Here is a 15,945-nt window from a genome sequence, read left to right on the forward strand (position 1 = left end):
TCTATAGCAACTATAGCAGAGTCATCGGACGAGTACAACGTAAAGGACTGTGTCCGACCAGTGTTTTGATTGAGAAAAGAAAAAGATATTCATAGTTACCCGTTTTGTCCTCAACAAGAACATGTAGAAAACACAGGCACATAAAGTCAGACAGCAGAAACATCATAAAAGTGTTCAATACAATGAGTAACATCAACAATACATAAACCATTCATAAAACCAAAATAAAACCCGGCATCAGTCATCAGGGTCGTCGTTCGAGGTCAGTGGTTTGATGTCCTGAGTTATAAAATACTTAAAACCTGTTGGACTTAATCTTTGGTAATCTGATTGTCTGAGGGCAGATGCTAAACTCACCAAAGAGAGGAGGTGGAGGACACTGCAGGAAACCTTGAGCTTTAGTTGTTGCTCTCTTACTAACAGTGACAGACAGATCAGGTTATTTTATCCCAATTCAAAAGATAAATTCCAACAATTCTTGTCTACTATTGAGAGATGACTGAACCAGATGATGTAGCCAAAAGGTAAGGACAGACTTCAGCATGGAGCAGCTTTTATGTCTGAGCATCCCCTACATTTACACCCTGTAGAGCTCAGGTGTGCTGATGTAAACCAGCAGAGCTCAGGTGTGCTAACGTTAATTTAAAAAAAAAAAAAAAAAAATGTTTTGGCTACTGTTCTTGGCAGCAGAGTTTTCCTACAGGAAAAATAATATTCAGCCACATTGTGCAAGCCTGAAGTTGATTAAATCAGCAAATAGAGCTTTAGACTGAAGCTGGACAGATAATACCACCAGTTAAGGCATTATCTATCAAGCATACCTTCAATAATGTAACAAGAACTTTTTGACTAATGGCCTGTACTGATCTCTACTAGTTCACCTTACTCATGAGCAGCCTGAGTGACTTATATAGAAGTACTTTGTCATATTTTGGTCATATGGACTGAAAGAGTGGGTCGTATCTCTAGCAGAAGGTTAGGGGTTCGATCCCCAGCTCCTGCAGCTACATGTCTGATGTGTCCTTGGGTAAGACAATGAACCCGGTATATATGCATGTGTATGGATGGCATTAGTTACTTCTGGCGTTCACTTACAACAGCAGCCTCTGCCATCAGTGTGTGAAAGTGTTGGTGTGACCTGCGGCGTAAACACACTTTGAGCAGTCAGAAGGTTAGAAGAATAGTGCTAAACAAGATCAAGGCCATTTCCCATTTCCCATGATGAGCTTACAGTGGCTGGCTTTGGGGTTCATGTGGTGTCACTTCGACAAACAAAACAAGAGAAAAAGCAGAAAAGCAACATGCTGTGATGGAAAGCATCAACGCGCTCACCTGCAGAATCCTTCAACTGTGAGATTTTTTAAAAACGTTTTGGCAGTATGTGGCTTCATCCTCGTGGTCACAGCTGTGCTTTTCTGCATAATGGTGTAATATTATGAATAGTCTGCCACTGCATTGACTTTTCTTCTGCATGGGGAAATGTTAACACACACAAACCCAACCTCAGACACATATGGAGATTAACGCTTAAATGTCATATTACTCAGCGGTGTAATGGTGAGATCAGCTTCATATAAGAGGTGTCGGATTTATCAGCATCTCTGAGGTGTGTGTGTGTGTGTGTCTGTGTGTGTGTGTGTGTGTGTGTGTGTGTGTGTTTAACTGCATGTCTGCTTGCTTATTTTCGATCATCGAGCAGAATCTGGTTTCGGAGCCCCGAGCTGCTCTCTGCTCTGTCTTCTGCTGAACCAGGTCGTCCAGCAGAGAAAGTGTCTGGTAAATGTTATAGAAGCTATTTAAGTGTGGCTGTGATTAAAAGGGTTTTCTATGTATACTCACTTTCTAATTCATTTGCTTTTCAACCACAACATAGAACACCTGTATAAGAAGTGAGAGTTGTGCATTTCTTTTAAATCTTGAAAATAAAAATAGATGTGAGAAAAAAAAATCTACTTTAGGATATGATTAATTCAATTTATTCAACATGTGATTCATAAGAAATATCAAATTATAAGAAGTTTGTACATTTTGGCAAATACCAAAAATTGGATTCATTTTTAAAAGTCTTCCCCATTAGTCACTTTGCAAATTAAAGCAATTAATTTCAAACAGTTAAAAAAAGACATGGCAAACACCTTGTGTTTAAGGTATCTACATGGACTGAATATTGGAACTGGACTGAAGCTAAACCTTGATTTCATTAGTCAAAAAAGTATGCAATCTATGTGAACAGCATCAATAATTTAAAAATGAATACATAAATAAAAGTGTTAATTTTCTTGATTGGTCACATTCATAAAGTTCTGCAGAAAGAAAAACAAATTAATGCATAAATTATTGTTTAAAGAAAGCAGGAAAAAAAAGAGAATCATTTTTTATTGCCAAGTACATTTACATAAATGAGGAATTTGTCTTGGTGTATTGGTGCAAAAAACAAACAAACAAACAAAAAAACAGTTAACATGGCTAAAATAATATTTGGTGAAATGTTTGGTGCTTAGGATTCAGAGCCTTTACCTGATGGAGCGCGCTCCTTCTGTCAAATAACAAATGTGTCTTTGACTCAAAGTGCTGCCTATCAGCTGATTCCACTAGAATCAATAAATAAAAGTAATAGAAAACACACCACATATAAACAGAAAATACCAATGCAAGAGCATAGGGTGCACATTACCCATGTTGCACAATTCTGCAAAAACAGAGCATGATAGGCAAGAGAATGTAAAGACATGGAACCCCATGACATTGCTGCACAGACCACACAAAAGAGTTTCTACAGTAGTTCAGTTTACATCGGAGGACTCTGTATCGTATACTGGAGGATGTGAGAGGGGTCAAACAACACTCTCTGTGAAAGTCTGAGAACAGACTGCTCACGTATTGGCCGTAGTCCTCTCTGTCACCTTCAAGCTTAGATTTGAACTGAACACAGAGAAAATCGTACCACGCTGACTTCCTGTACCTGAGGATACTCTCCAACATGGCCCGATGAAACAACAGTGTGGATCCGGAAACTAAAATCCCATTAATTTTCTCTGTAGGAGATTTGATTATGAGCCCTGATGTCATAACCATCCAAGGTAGACTGACCAGGAGCGAGCAGAGTGTGAAATGACACTTTATGCCCCTGTAGGAGGCACACATTTGTAAGATATCAACCTCATTTAAAGAAAACGAGATTTAATCTCTATATCGGGGCAAGAAACTACTCTACCCACAATCATAGTGTCACAGCGGCGTGACTCTGATTGGTTGAGCTTGCTGTTACCTTTTCTTTTCCATTTTGTGAAGCACCTTGTAAAAAAAGTTACACTTAAGAAGGAGTGATAAATGTTGTGCGATGCGTAGTTTCTCTATGCCCTTTTGGCACAGAACGAAATGCACTATGGTCTCAAGTGTTGGGGCAGCTGGTGGTCTTAGTTCCAGACGTTAATCTTTTGATTTAAAGGTTTTGTATAACATTGATGGAGGGTTTGAATGGGGAAATCTATACTGGAACCAGAGCCACCTTAAATGTGGGCAGGCAACAATCCCAATTTAATCCCACATCGTTACTCACTACCTCTTAAGATGCAATCATTTTTGACACTTTATATTTAAAGTAGCTCAGGGTATTCTGATTATAATGTGTTTGATCTCATTCTATGATATCATCTGGGATATTGATTTCCACCCACCCTGAATACAATGTAGCGTGAGATGAGCTCGTTAATATCCACTTACGGTGGATATAAGCACGTGATTTCATTTAACACTCTGTGACGTTGATTGACATGATACAATTAATAACCATTTTCAATAGCAGCATGTCGGTTTGAGCGTCCAGTGTGACTGATGGATGACAGCAGCGATGGATGTCCAGAGGCTGAATTCATGCTAAATGAAGGAAAGGTTGCAGAAATGGAAATGTGAGTGATCACAATGATGTCGAACCCCACAGAGGGTTGGGGTGGTGATAACCCCCCCACCCCCATGTACACACACCAGCTCCACGCATGAAATGTATACACACTATACTAGCACACTCTGGTAGTGCATCAGTGATTGGCTTTTCTCTCCTCCACCGAGAAAAAAGAAATCGATGTTAATTGACTGTCGCTGTGTTTTAAGAAGACATCTCACTGTTTGAAAAAGATGAATGTCCTCGGCTGTGATGTGACTCTCTGTGCAGTGTTTGTGTGCTCTCTGCAAGGTCAAAGGTAGGAGTTTGTCCCTCGAGTTCTTCGACGAGACACACGTTCGTTTCATCCTCGTCAAGTGAATACACCACCTCGGCCTATCCCGACCTCCAGACCTGCACATGCAAACGCAACAGAGTTTCTCTTATCAGTGTGTCATCCTCTGAGGAAATTACAGAGGAGCTGAACATCCCCTGTGACTTTGATCAGTTATTAGTGACCATACACAAACCTTCAACTGTAGGATGACCTTTGACCTTCTTTGTTTCACAGCACTTCTTTCAACGAGAACAAAAAACAAAGCTTGTTGGTTATGGTGACAGTTTTTCAATAAGCCTTATATTCTTATCCTTAAACACCATAACTGAAGCAGAAGCTTCTCAAAGGGCTTTGTTGGTTTAAGGTGCACTATGGAGATCACCGTAGTGCACCTTCAAGCTTGTCAAAATGTGTACACCCTGTTTTGTTGACATTATTTTAAAACAATATAATCTGTAATCTTTCCCTCAGTTTGATCATTTTTTATGCACAATTTTAAAGGTTTTGAACGTTTCTCTCGGGCTCATTACAAGATCCAAGATGTAAACCTAAACTGTGCAAACCATGCAGACAGTGAACTGTTTCTCACTCTCAAACAGTTGCACAGACCCGGTATGGAGTTGTCTTTACGGACTCACTCTTAAGTTTTGTTTTCATTTTCGCCGCTCTGGAGCAAAGAGGAGGGGGAGATGCGTCTGTGTGGGAGCATGAACTGCAGCATGAATAAACACGTACGCCCGGTTGTCCGACGTCTTTGCTTTCCTTCAAGATCTAAGATTGTTATATTGCGTTGTGTTGGGGGGGATTTCTCTCGTTTCTTAATCTTCTGCTAATCACATCCCTGAGACTTGTCCAATTAGCCAGGTTGAGTAAAAACAAGGACACACACTGCTGTAATTATACCACATTATTACGAGCAGACTCTTAAACTAAGAGTGGAATTCCCCTTTAACACCAGGATTGTGTTACAGACATAGCAGATGCCCTCACAGCCCCACAGATCTGCAGCCAGCAAAACAAACTCTCATGGGAGAGCAGAAACATGGCACCCACACTGTTACCTGGCATACTACTCTGTGTGTGTGTGTGTGTGTGTGTGTGTGTGTGTGTGCACATGCGATAGAGGTGTGTGCACTCTTTGAGTCCATTCTGCAGCTCAGGCAAATCAGCAAATTTTTCGCTGTTAGGAATAGACCCACCTCTCCTTGCTGCCATGGCAACCAGTGAACTGTGTGACCTGCCAGTGGATTTTGTGTATTTGTGTGTCTGTGTGTGTGTGTGTGTGTGCGTGCGCGTGTGCTCATACAGTTGTGTGTGATTTACAAAACCGCAGAATTAGCTGGAAGAGGACACACACCATGTCCAAATCGTAATTCAATATTGCAGCTTTTCTAATCTCTGTCCCTGAGCATGTCAGCTTCATACCTGCAAACACCCACCTCCCCTCTCGCTCTCTTTGCACCACACTTGACAGCTTCCTGCCAGTGCACAATGCCAGTTTCTTGGCATACCAGAGGCTTTGCAGAAGTTCTTGGCTGTCTCTGGTGTCTCCGCGTGCCGCTCTGCATTCCTCAGCTCTGCAGGGGATGTTTACATTTCAAAACTCTTCTAGTGGAAACTAAAGATCTGGAGTGACTCAGTGGGTAGGAAGAGAGAGGGGGGGATGAAAGCAAGAATAGTGAACAGAATAGAGAGATTAAGTCACACAGATTTACTTGGATGTTTCTTTTTGGAAATAATACTTGTTACACTGCTTGCATAGATTCTCTCTCTCTGGTTTAATGACGTATATATTTGCATGACAATAAAAAAGGAAGTGCTGTTGCCTCACAGCAAGAAGGTTCCTGGTTCGAATCCCCTTCAGATAGGGCCTCTCTGATTGGAGCATGTTCTCCTCGTGCCTGCACGGTTTACTCCGGCTTCCTCCCACAGTCCAAAGAAAATGCTCGCTAAGTCAACTGGTGACTCTAAAACCAGCTGTGGGTGTGAATGTGACTGTGAGTGTGGTTGGTTGTCTGTCTCCATGTCAGCCATGTGATTGACTGGCGAACAGTCTAAGGTGTGGCCCGCCTCTCGGCCAATGACAGCTGGGGTTGGTTTCAGCCCACCTGCAACCCGAAACTGGAAAAGTGGAATTGATAATGGATGGCTGGATAACAATCTTACTGCAGCTATATGACTAATTATCCATCAATATTGTACATTAAATGAGCAGCTAATGGGGATCCTAATACAACAATAAAAACAATACAATTCATTTAGCTGATGCTTTGATCCAAAGCGCCTGTGTTACCTATAATATCGTTCAACCAGAAAGACTATGCTGCTGCTGCTCCAAACTTGACCTCTCTGAAAAATTAACTTCTGCAGACACATCAGCATCTTTTCTTCTGCCGATTTATCACGTTGGTTTGAGAGAGGAGCTAAAATTTGAACAAACCCAAGTGACCTCTTTTCACCTGTCAGTGCGCATCAGAGCACGGGGAGGCGACGGGCAAGAACACAAAAGGGCACTAGAGCGCAGACATTCACTTGCATGTAGAGCAGCGTTCATGTTGTAATTTCTAGTTTGTAAAGGCAACCTGACGAGCCCTTTATCAGACGTTAACATGACGGGATGGGTAAAGTGATCTTTTAAAGGTGTATTATGGAGTTTTTACACTTAAATCTGTAAATTCAATCTTCATTTGTATAGCGTCAGGTGTTATCTCGAGACACTTTACAAAAGCAGGTAAAGGACCTTACTGTTTGTCTGTTAACATTAACAAAAGAGCAGGTAAACAGACCATGCTCATTGTTATGTTTACAAAAAGCAGGTAAAGGACCTTACTGATGGCTATATTACAAGAGCCCAGCTTAATCCGTCATAGCGTGGCAAGAAAAAAAAACTTCCCTTTAACAGGCAGAAATCTTCAGCAGACCCGGGCTCATGACGGAACAGCCATCTGCTAAACTATGCTGGGCTTGAAAATGGGATGGGGGAGATGGGATAAGATGCAGAAAGAAGGGTATTATATAATGGGGGGTGGGGGGGGGGGGGGGGGGGGGGGGGGGGGTTGTTTGGGCAGGCCATCCTCAACAGTCCCAAGGAACCTAAGAGAGCTCAGGAGCTCCCAGAAAAAGGAGAAGTTGGTAAATTAAAGAAACATGGACTAACTCTGTTATATTGTTTCTGTTCGTTGAGTACTTACGTTACCTCAAATATGTCTAACACTTCAAAGCCAGAGAAATACTCCATTTTATCGTTGTAATGGTTGTCTTTTGTGGAAGCCGCCGTGACGGATCCGACATATTTATTGTTGCCATGGAAACTTTGCATGTCACGTCAAAGACTGCTCGTCTTGAATGAGGTAAACTGGGGGTTAATTCTCATCGGGGGTGGGGTTTAAGAGCAACTCACTTCTGCCAGCCTCAACATCATCTTGTCATGATTTAGTTTTGATTTCCTGTCTTGTCTTTAGTTCTCATGTTTAACCCGAGTGTTTCCCTGTGTGTGTTTTCTGATTTATATTTAGTAGTCTTTAGTGTGTTTCCCTTTATCCTTGTGTCCTTCTATGTTGTCTGTAAGCTTGTTTCCTGTGTTACTTGTGTTTTAAGGTTCTCAGTTTGGTGTTTAATGTTTCTTAGTCTAGTGTTTCTTGTCTTATTTTGTATTATCTGGTTTTGGTTGTGTTTTCGGTGTCAGGTTTTACTTTGTCGTTGTCCTCAGTGTTCTGGTCTTGTGTTCTTTGCTCTCTGTTTCCCTCCTGACTTGATTACCCTGATTGTCCTCACCTGTCTGATTAGTCTCACCTGTGTCTGATTACCCCATCGGTTCATTGTCCTTTGTGTCCTGAAGCCTGCAGTGGAATATGTGGATGTTCTCTGTTCCTCGTTTTTGGATTTAGTTTTGAGTTAAGTTTTTGGCCTTTTATTTTGAATAAATCTTTTTGTTTTTCTGCATCTGGGTCCTCCTCCTTGTTTTCTACCTGTCATACGCCCATGAATCGTGACACATCTTCTCTTTTTGGTTTGATTGAGAGCCCCCTGGTGGTGGAAGCTACATACTGTGAGTTTAGTATAATTTTTGTATGTTAATCAATATAATTCATAATTTGTAGTCAGTGTCTCTGTGGTCGTTACTTCTTAAAAACTTAACATTGCACTTAATTTTTAATTTTTCAAATGCGATGTCCTTAATATTAAGTTAATGATTTAATTAATTCCTGATATTAAATATAATATTTCCTGTTAAGTACTGTAGTTCATGGATGAGGAAGTGAACAGAAACTGTCTGTAAGTTGTTCTGCATGCATCAGGCTGCATCAGTAAACAATCCAGCAGCATTGCTGCCTTGTTTTACCTGCCTCGTGAACTTTATAAAGTCCTTCTGAGCTCTTCCCTCTGCTGTGATTCGTCCAAACAGCTTCTTATGACAGCTCTCCTCTCTTTCTCCTCCTCTCTGCTTCTCCTCTTCACTCATCGGCGCTCCTCTTTACTCATTATCTTCTCCTCTCCTCAGCTCCCCTCGCCTCCTCTCATCCATTCTCTAACTTGGTTTATTTTTGGAGTCTATGCTCAAATGTCTTTCATGCTCTAAATCAGTATGCTGTCTGCACTTTTTTTTCCCACAATGTTATTGCAGTATTGCGGTTGTCATCCATTTGAGGCCAGAAATGGAGGATTTGGAAGGATACAGCTCAGCAGAGACATGCAGACAGACACAACCTGCATATCTTTACCTTATGTAGTTCCTGTAACGAAGGATGTTCCCAGGTGACTAATTAGTTGGTGAAATTGTGTGTCGAATTTTGTTCAATCTTAGACATACCGACTAATCTCAAGGAAACAGTCAAAATCAAGCTCAACTTATATTAAGGGCAGGTAAACGATGGAATTTAGTTTGCTGATATTGGCTAACGTTAGCAGTGCTACCACCGCTAGCATCCCTGCGGGCTAACCTCCACATACCTCTGCTAAATGTGGTCACACACTTCAGCAGTTGATATGCCTATTTTTTTATTTGATATATTTTGCAAAATTCTGGTTTGCAATTTGTTATTATAGAGACATGCTTCTCACACACACACACACACACACACACACACACAGGCACGAGCAGGACCTGTGGACATGCATTAATGGAGCGATGTCAGAGTGTGGCGGCTGCCACAGGGGAATAAATGCGAGAGATAAGGAAGTGCACAGTCATACATCACATATTAGTGACCTTTCCTGGGTTTACAGAGTGATGTCATGAGTTTCAAAAGAGAGAGGATGTCAGGGACTGAAAAGAACATGAAGTAATATGAGTGTGTGTGATGGGATTAATATCAGGCCCATCTGTTTCTATAGGCTGCCAAGTGTATGATAAAGTACAGGCTAATGTGTGTGAACAGTCAATGTGGACGGACAATACATGTTGCCATCAGTTTGGGCGGGGCTGCGGCTTTTAGGAGCTCTCCGGACGGTAATGGCATAAAGAGGATAGTGAGCTCCATGTCAGAGGGCACATGCTAAAGAGAGGGCATATGTAATCTCCCTGTTGGTCAGTGGGAGGATTGTGCGGTTGATTTCATGGTATTAACTCATGAGCAGAGCATGGAGAGAGAGACGGCACAGGACTCGACAACATGCAGCAGAAGCTAAAAGGTTAGAAAAGAGATGCGATGAGAGTTGGATGTAAATAACTGTTTATATAATGTTCCAAAACTGAATCTTACTAATGTTATGTCGTATTCTGGCTTCAGTGTCTCGTAGTAGTGGATGTCAGTATAACCCATTATTGTACAAACTCAAAGTATGCTATTAGAGTAATTACAAATAAACTTTACAGAGACATGTTTTCCATTATCAAAGAGGAATGTTCTCTTAATTAGGGTTCCATTTCTTGTAATTACACAGACACATGATTATGAGGTACTAACTTGTAATTAAGACATACAGGAAAAAATGAAGCTGCATTTTCTTTTTGTTTGTGTGTAAGTGCTCAGGAAGATGTTATAATCACATGGTTAACCAAGCACCAGACTTCCTCCAGACATCATACTGTACATAAATACACCTCCCCTCCCCCGTCGCGAGCTAGAGCCGATCCCAGCTGTCATTGGGCGAGAGGCGGGTCACACCCCGGACTGTTCACCAGTCAATCACAGGGCTGACATATGGAGACTGACACGCGGTCACACTCACATTCACACCTACGGGTGATTTCCAGTCACCAGTTAAGCTAACGAGCTTGTCTCTGGACTGTGAGAGGAAGAAAGGCTCATTTCATAATTTATATTCCCCTCTTAACTAAAGTGGATGGAATATAGGGTATGCTTTTGGGCGTCTGCAAGGATCAATGCATATCCAACCTCACCTACAAGGGTGGTCACATAGTCCGTGCACAAAACAAATAAAAAGAAGGCGATGACCAAAATGTCAAAGTTAAGGGTAAATGTTTGATTCATTGATTGAGTAGATGAAAGAAAAACTTGAGCTCAAACTTCAACCTGTTTAACCAGCTTGCACCCCAATGCAAATTTGAAGCAGCCTTAAGGCTGGTTCACACGGCAGGATTTTAAAATTGTCGGCCGATTTCCCAAGTCTTAGAGACCACACACACGGCGAAGAATAATTCAAGTCTTCATAGTGTTGGTCATGCAGTGCGTGGTGTGCAGCCACATGGCAACGAACCGATTTCACTTGCGAACGTCCCCCGATCAGACGGGAAATCTCGCCAAACCTCTTGAGATCAAATGTGATTCCAAAGTCAAGAAACGGACAAAGAGTTTGAATTTTATTTTATTTTATTTTTTCAATTTAAAAGAAGAGGCCTTGGTCAAGTGGAGACAACGGGAGCATGGACTGTACTTGCTACATGTTGATATGGAGGTGAGTTGTTGTTGTTTTGCACCCGGTGTTTCCTCGCCACTACGTCACCTCGCTTTCTGATTGGCTACGCGTCACAGTCAACAGGCTCGTGCTCGTTTTCCCTTCGGGAGAAAACACCACACAAGATGAGAAATCGGGGCCCAAACAATCCAACATGTTGAACATCCCCGATTTGAGATCGGAGTGGTCCCGACATTCTTCCGATCAGACGAGAGCAGTCTTAACACACCACACATGGCAGGATTATTTTACAAGATTATTTTATGATAATCGGGGCGTCTTTAAGATTATCGGAAGGGGAGAATCAGGGCCAAAATCGGCCTCATTATCCTGCCGTGTGAACCAGCTTTTAGATTGTAACAGGACGTCTGCCTGTTGCGGACACATTTGAACATGAAAAAAGCTCTTGCATATGTGAATGATGTATATTTTTGGGAACTAGAAGAATGAGTCTGTTAATGAAACTTTAAATGACACCTACTAAGCACTTAACATTCTCATTATGATATTTTTACAAAAAGCAAAGATTAGCAAAACTTTTTGCTCGACACGATGACTCCTGTACTTCTGGTCCTAGCAAGAGCATCCATGTTGAAAATATTTGTCAAGTAATGTCTGCACATAGAGAGCCGCAGTATCATGACATAATGACAGCTACATCATGCATGTGGCGAATGTATGTGTTCAGCTGTTACCATGGCACCTATAGACTGAGGCTTAGTGGCTTCATTGAAGAGGGTGAGGGCATTTCTCGCTGCCAAAATTACACGACAAACATCGGGACGTGCCGTAGACATGGAGACACTCCATTCACCCTGTTGAAAGATAAATAATAATGCACATGATCATTTTCCACAGTTAGAACACTTTCACATGTGCAATCATCAATAATGTAATAATCTCTCTGCCTCTTTTTTTTTTTTTTTGTTAATGTTCTATATATCTGCAGATCTGTTTCTCTATCACTCACAAAAAAGTCTGTGGTTCTGTGAGAAGCTGCAGAGGGAAACCTCGGCAGCAGAGCATTAACACCACTTATTAGCACAGCAACAAGTGATGAAGCAGTACTGGCCAACCTGAGTCACTGTGTGCGTGTGTGTGTGTGTGTGTCTCTGTGTGTGTGTGTGTGTGTGTGTGTGTGTGTGTGTGTGTGTGCGTGCGTGTGTGTGATGCGTTTACAGCTCAGTACTTTCAATAAGAATACACAATCGAAACCAAAATGGATAAGTTCTTTCTCTCGCTCCTCACAGTTTGTAATCTAACACACAGATACTGAAGCCACATCAAACACAACTCTTGTGGTTTAAAAAGAAACACAGATCAGCAACATCTCCAGAAAGTGAAATAAAACTTTAATGAAAGCAAAAAGTATTAACAAAAAAATGCTGCTTGAGCTTACTCTAAAATAACAGATTTGCTGCACAGAAAAATGGATGCAAAATCTGAAAGAAAAGACAAAGTTTGCTTAAAATCCGGCATCTGGTCAAATTAATATCCCGTTTGTACGTGTGTTTGGATGCTTCATGCTAAAATTGTAATCGCTGATATGGCCACATCCTGGTTAACCATGGAAACAGGAGGTGCAAACACACCTGGAGCAGCTGCATCTGGCAGACATACATCATTGGAACACTTTGTTTGTCTGTTTACGCTGCAGCCAAACAAACTCAACATGATGCTGGCTCAATCAACAGCTCACTTCCTCCTCTCCATTTCTCCGGTTCCAAAATGCATCAGATGTCCCCTCACAGGCAGACAGAATGACAACAGAGGAGCAAAGAGGTTTAACAAATAAATAAAATAAGACAATAAATAGAAGTCCAAATTAGGATTGTAGCGGTCTAAATCCATTTGTGATTCTACTACTTTTTAAATTGTGATATATTCATGAAAATCTCATCTTTTTAATTCCAATTTTAGTGGTTACTTTACTTCCGGTTTGGATACAATCCCGCTTTCATTTTGAAATAAAGTTATGAACTTCCGGTAGATCCAAGGTTACTAATTAACTGAACCACGGAAAAAATAATTAATTACAGATGAAAAAGTAAAAGTAATCAGCTAAAGGGAGCGGTGTCAAAGGGAAGTTCTTATCATCACACAGTGGATGTTGTATTTGACGTTTCAACTGACCTGTCTGTTATTTTCAGATAAAGCTTCTGCTAAGTGAAATGCAGAATTGTATTTTGAAGTCAAATGAGCCATTCAAAGGCTCAGATTGGTCGGTCTTTACAGGGAGACACTGCGGTGGTTCACCATTGGTGGAGGCAACATAGCACATAAAAAATGTGATAAAAAAAAAGGGAATACCTGAATCTCATCACTGTGAATGTGTTCACATTGACTGTTTTTTTTTTTTTATGAACGAATACTGACTTGAACAAATTGATTCAGCAGCTGAAAGAAAAACCATGAAAGGATCCTCTTCACTCAGTCAGTCACCTCTTCTTCTTTGTTTCCAAAGACTGTCTTACAAGCCTTTCATTTAGCAAGTATTCCACCTCCGCAAATGTGTTTGTAATTAAGCAGCAGGCTCACACTCACATGCTGTCAGAGCAACGATTACACCGGCTCAGTGGATTGTAAATGAGAAGTCCAGCTACAGACTGCCATTATTTTTTCTATTTGTTTTCTATTGTCGGTCCTCAGCTTGAAACGTACTGCATAAATGACTCATACTGTCGAGGAATACAATTTATAATTTGTAATTCACTACCTGTCTCCTGACTATGACGGACACATGGACATGTGACTGCAGCAGCTGGGGATTGATACCCAGCATTCTGGTTGGGACTTTACCATCTGATCCACAGCTTCCATATACAGTTGGGGGATTACAGACTGGAGTCTCTCAGACCAAGAATAAAGGACGAGAGAAAAAACAAGCCTATCAGCAAAAGAAGTCTTCACCTACAACTTCTTCAAGTTTTATTTCTCAGGGAATTAATGGCTGAATGTGCAACATTTTACAAACCAATACAGCCAAAATGTAGTAAAACATGACTGTCTACAATGAGTTTGACACCTGAGTCCCGCTGTCCGAGCTCTTACTACACCGTGTTCACATGGACGGGACAGCCAGCCGGCTCATTCCCTTGCATATCTAAGTGTTTCATTGAGGGACTAGAGAACAGAAGACCAACATACTGTATTTACTGCTTCTTTAAAAGTCACATGAGCGTTTTTAGATTATGGTCATTTCGTGTAAATTTACATGCAATGTGAAGCCACGAGCTAACTCAAGACATTAGCTAACATTAGCCTGCTCGCACAAGAATGAAGCTCAAGTTGTTTTCATGGTGGTGCTCAAAGGGTGACATCTTCTGGATCAACAAAGTTTTTTTTTAAGGAATTATTTCAGGAAAGCTGTAAAATGTATGTCTTCTGTATCACTGTCCAAATGACTGACAGATTATTTGTGTTTTGTTTTAGTAGACATTACTTTAAAAATAACACTTTTGTAAGTTTCAGGTCATTTGGATAGAAAAAGGAAAAATAGAAAATATGGTCAGTAGATACTTAGGCGGCTGTACCTAAGTATCTATACCCAGGAGGTCTTCCCAGGTATGTCTAAAATATGTGAAGTAAATTGGTAGTACTTAGACCTCTGTTGTTCAGACTCAGATGTCTCCTCTAAGCAGCCTTAAGGATGACTGCTTTTATTGGTTGTCAAGGATCAGCTTAACTAGGACCTTATGTCTTCACCATTCTGATGAATGCATTCTTTTAACATCTCAGTCCTGAGCATTTTTTTCTCCTTCAAATTGAACAAAGCCGTCTTTAATTAATGAGAACATTCACCACTCACTCTACTCTAACATGTGATTTTTCTTCAACTGCAAGAAGGGTCTCCTGACTATTAAATGACCTTACATGATGGACACAGAGATAACCACTGGTATGATGTCATTCCTGTAAATGAATTGTGTTGTTATTCTCAATGTTTAACATTTCATATTCTAACAAATGGGCTGCACGGTGGTAAAGTTGGCTAGCGTTGTTGCTTCACAGTAGGGAGGTTCCTGGTTCAGATCCCGACAGTGTGACAGGAGCCTTTCTGTGTGGAGTTTTCAATTTATGTGGGTTCTCTCCGGATACTCCAGCTTCCTCTCACAGTCCAAAGACAAGCTTGTTAGGTTGATTGGTGACTCTAAGTTGCTGGTAGGTGTGACTGGAGTGTGGCTGGTTGTTTGTTTCTGTGATTGACTGGCAAACAGTCCACGGTTTACCCCACTGCTTAACCATTAACAGCTGTGAACAGCTCCAGAACCCCGGCAACGCCTAATTGGAAAAGTGGTATCGACAATGAATGGATGGATGGATTGCTCCATGTATCTTCAGAATAAAAATGTACCATCCATCCAGGCTAGTTATATTGTCAGTATGTGGCAAACAGTTGGATAGAAGTTATTTGCAACTTGACAGGCATTCAAGAAGCAGTCATTGTAGTTCTTTTTATATTTCCACTCCTGTAACACATGCAGGCTGTTTCATCATGTAGTTGAGACCTGCTGTAAATGGACAAATGTACCTTTAAAGATAACTTCAGACACATTTTAGATGGAACATGGATTAAAAATAAAGATCAAAAACATTTTGGGACTGAAAAGATGACAGAAAATGCTGAAAGGACCAGAAAACTAAATGAAGAAATCCATTGAACCCATACGATACACATTCTGTCATCCACAGGTGAGAATGTAAATAAACATCATATTGATTTTTCTCTCCTGTATAATGTAAGTCCCAGGTCAGTGCAGGTCATAATCTGATTTCTTGCTGCCCACGTTTGCTGCCTCACTGATTAAATGCCAGTATTACCATGTAACCTTTAGCTGGAAAGTCAGTCACCCACACACACACACACACA

At 41.0% G+C, this 15,945-nt stretch overlaps 1 protein-coding gene across 2 annotated transcripts in view; it reads left to right on the forward strand.

Annotated features, from left to right (window-relative positions):
- slc24a3 (solute carrier family 24 member 3) overlaps positions 1 to 15,945 on the forward strand; it is an 89,857-nt gene that overhangs the window by 39,408 nt on the left and 34,504 nt on the right. Inside the window, exon 1 of one of the 2 annotated variants that reach the window (XM_079362342.1) lies at positions 7,896 to 8,265. The exons of the other annotated variant lie outside the window; for it this stretch is intronic. Within the exon in view, the coding sequence (XP_079218468.1) occupies positions 8,199 to 8,265 (67 nt within the window). The 5' untranslated portion in view covers positions 7,896 to 8,198. Of the gene's footprint in view, positions 1 to 7,895; positions 8,266 to 15,945 lie in introns of those variants that run through there. 2 annotated transcript variants of the gene reach the window in all.

This window comes from Symphodus melops, assembly GCF_947650265.1.
Source record: "Symphodus melops genome assembly, chromosome: 15".
NCBI lineage: Eukaryota > Metazoa > Chordata > Actinopteri > Labriformes > Labridae > Symphodus > Symphodus melops.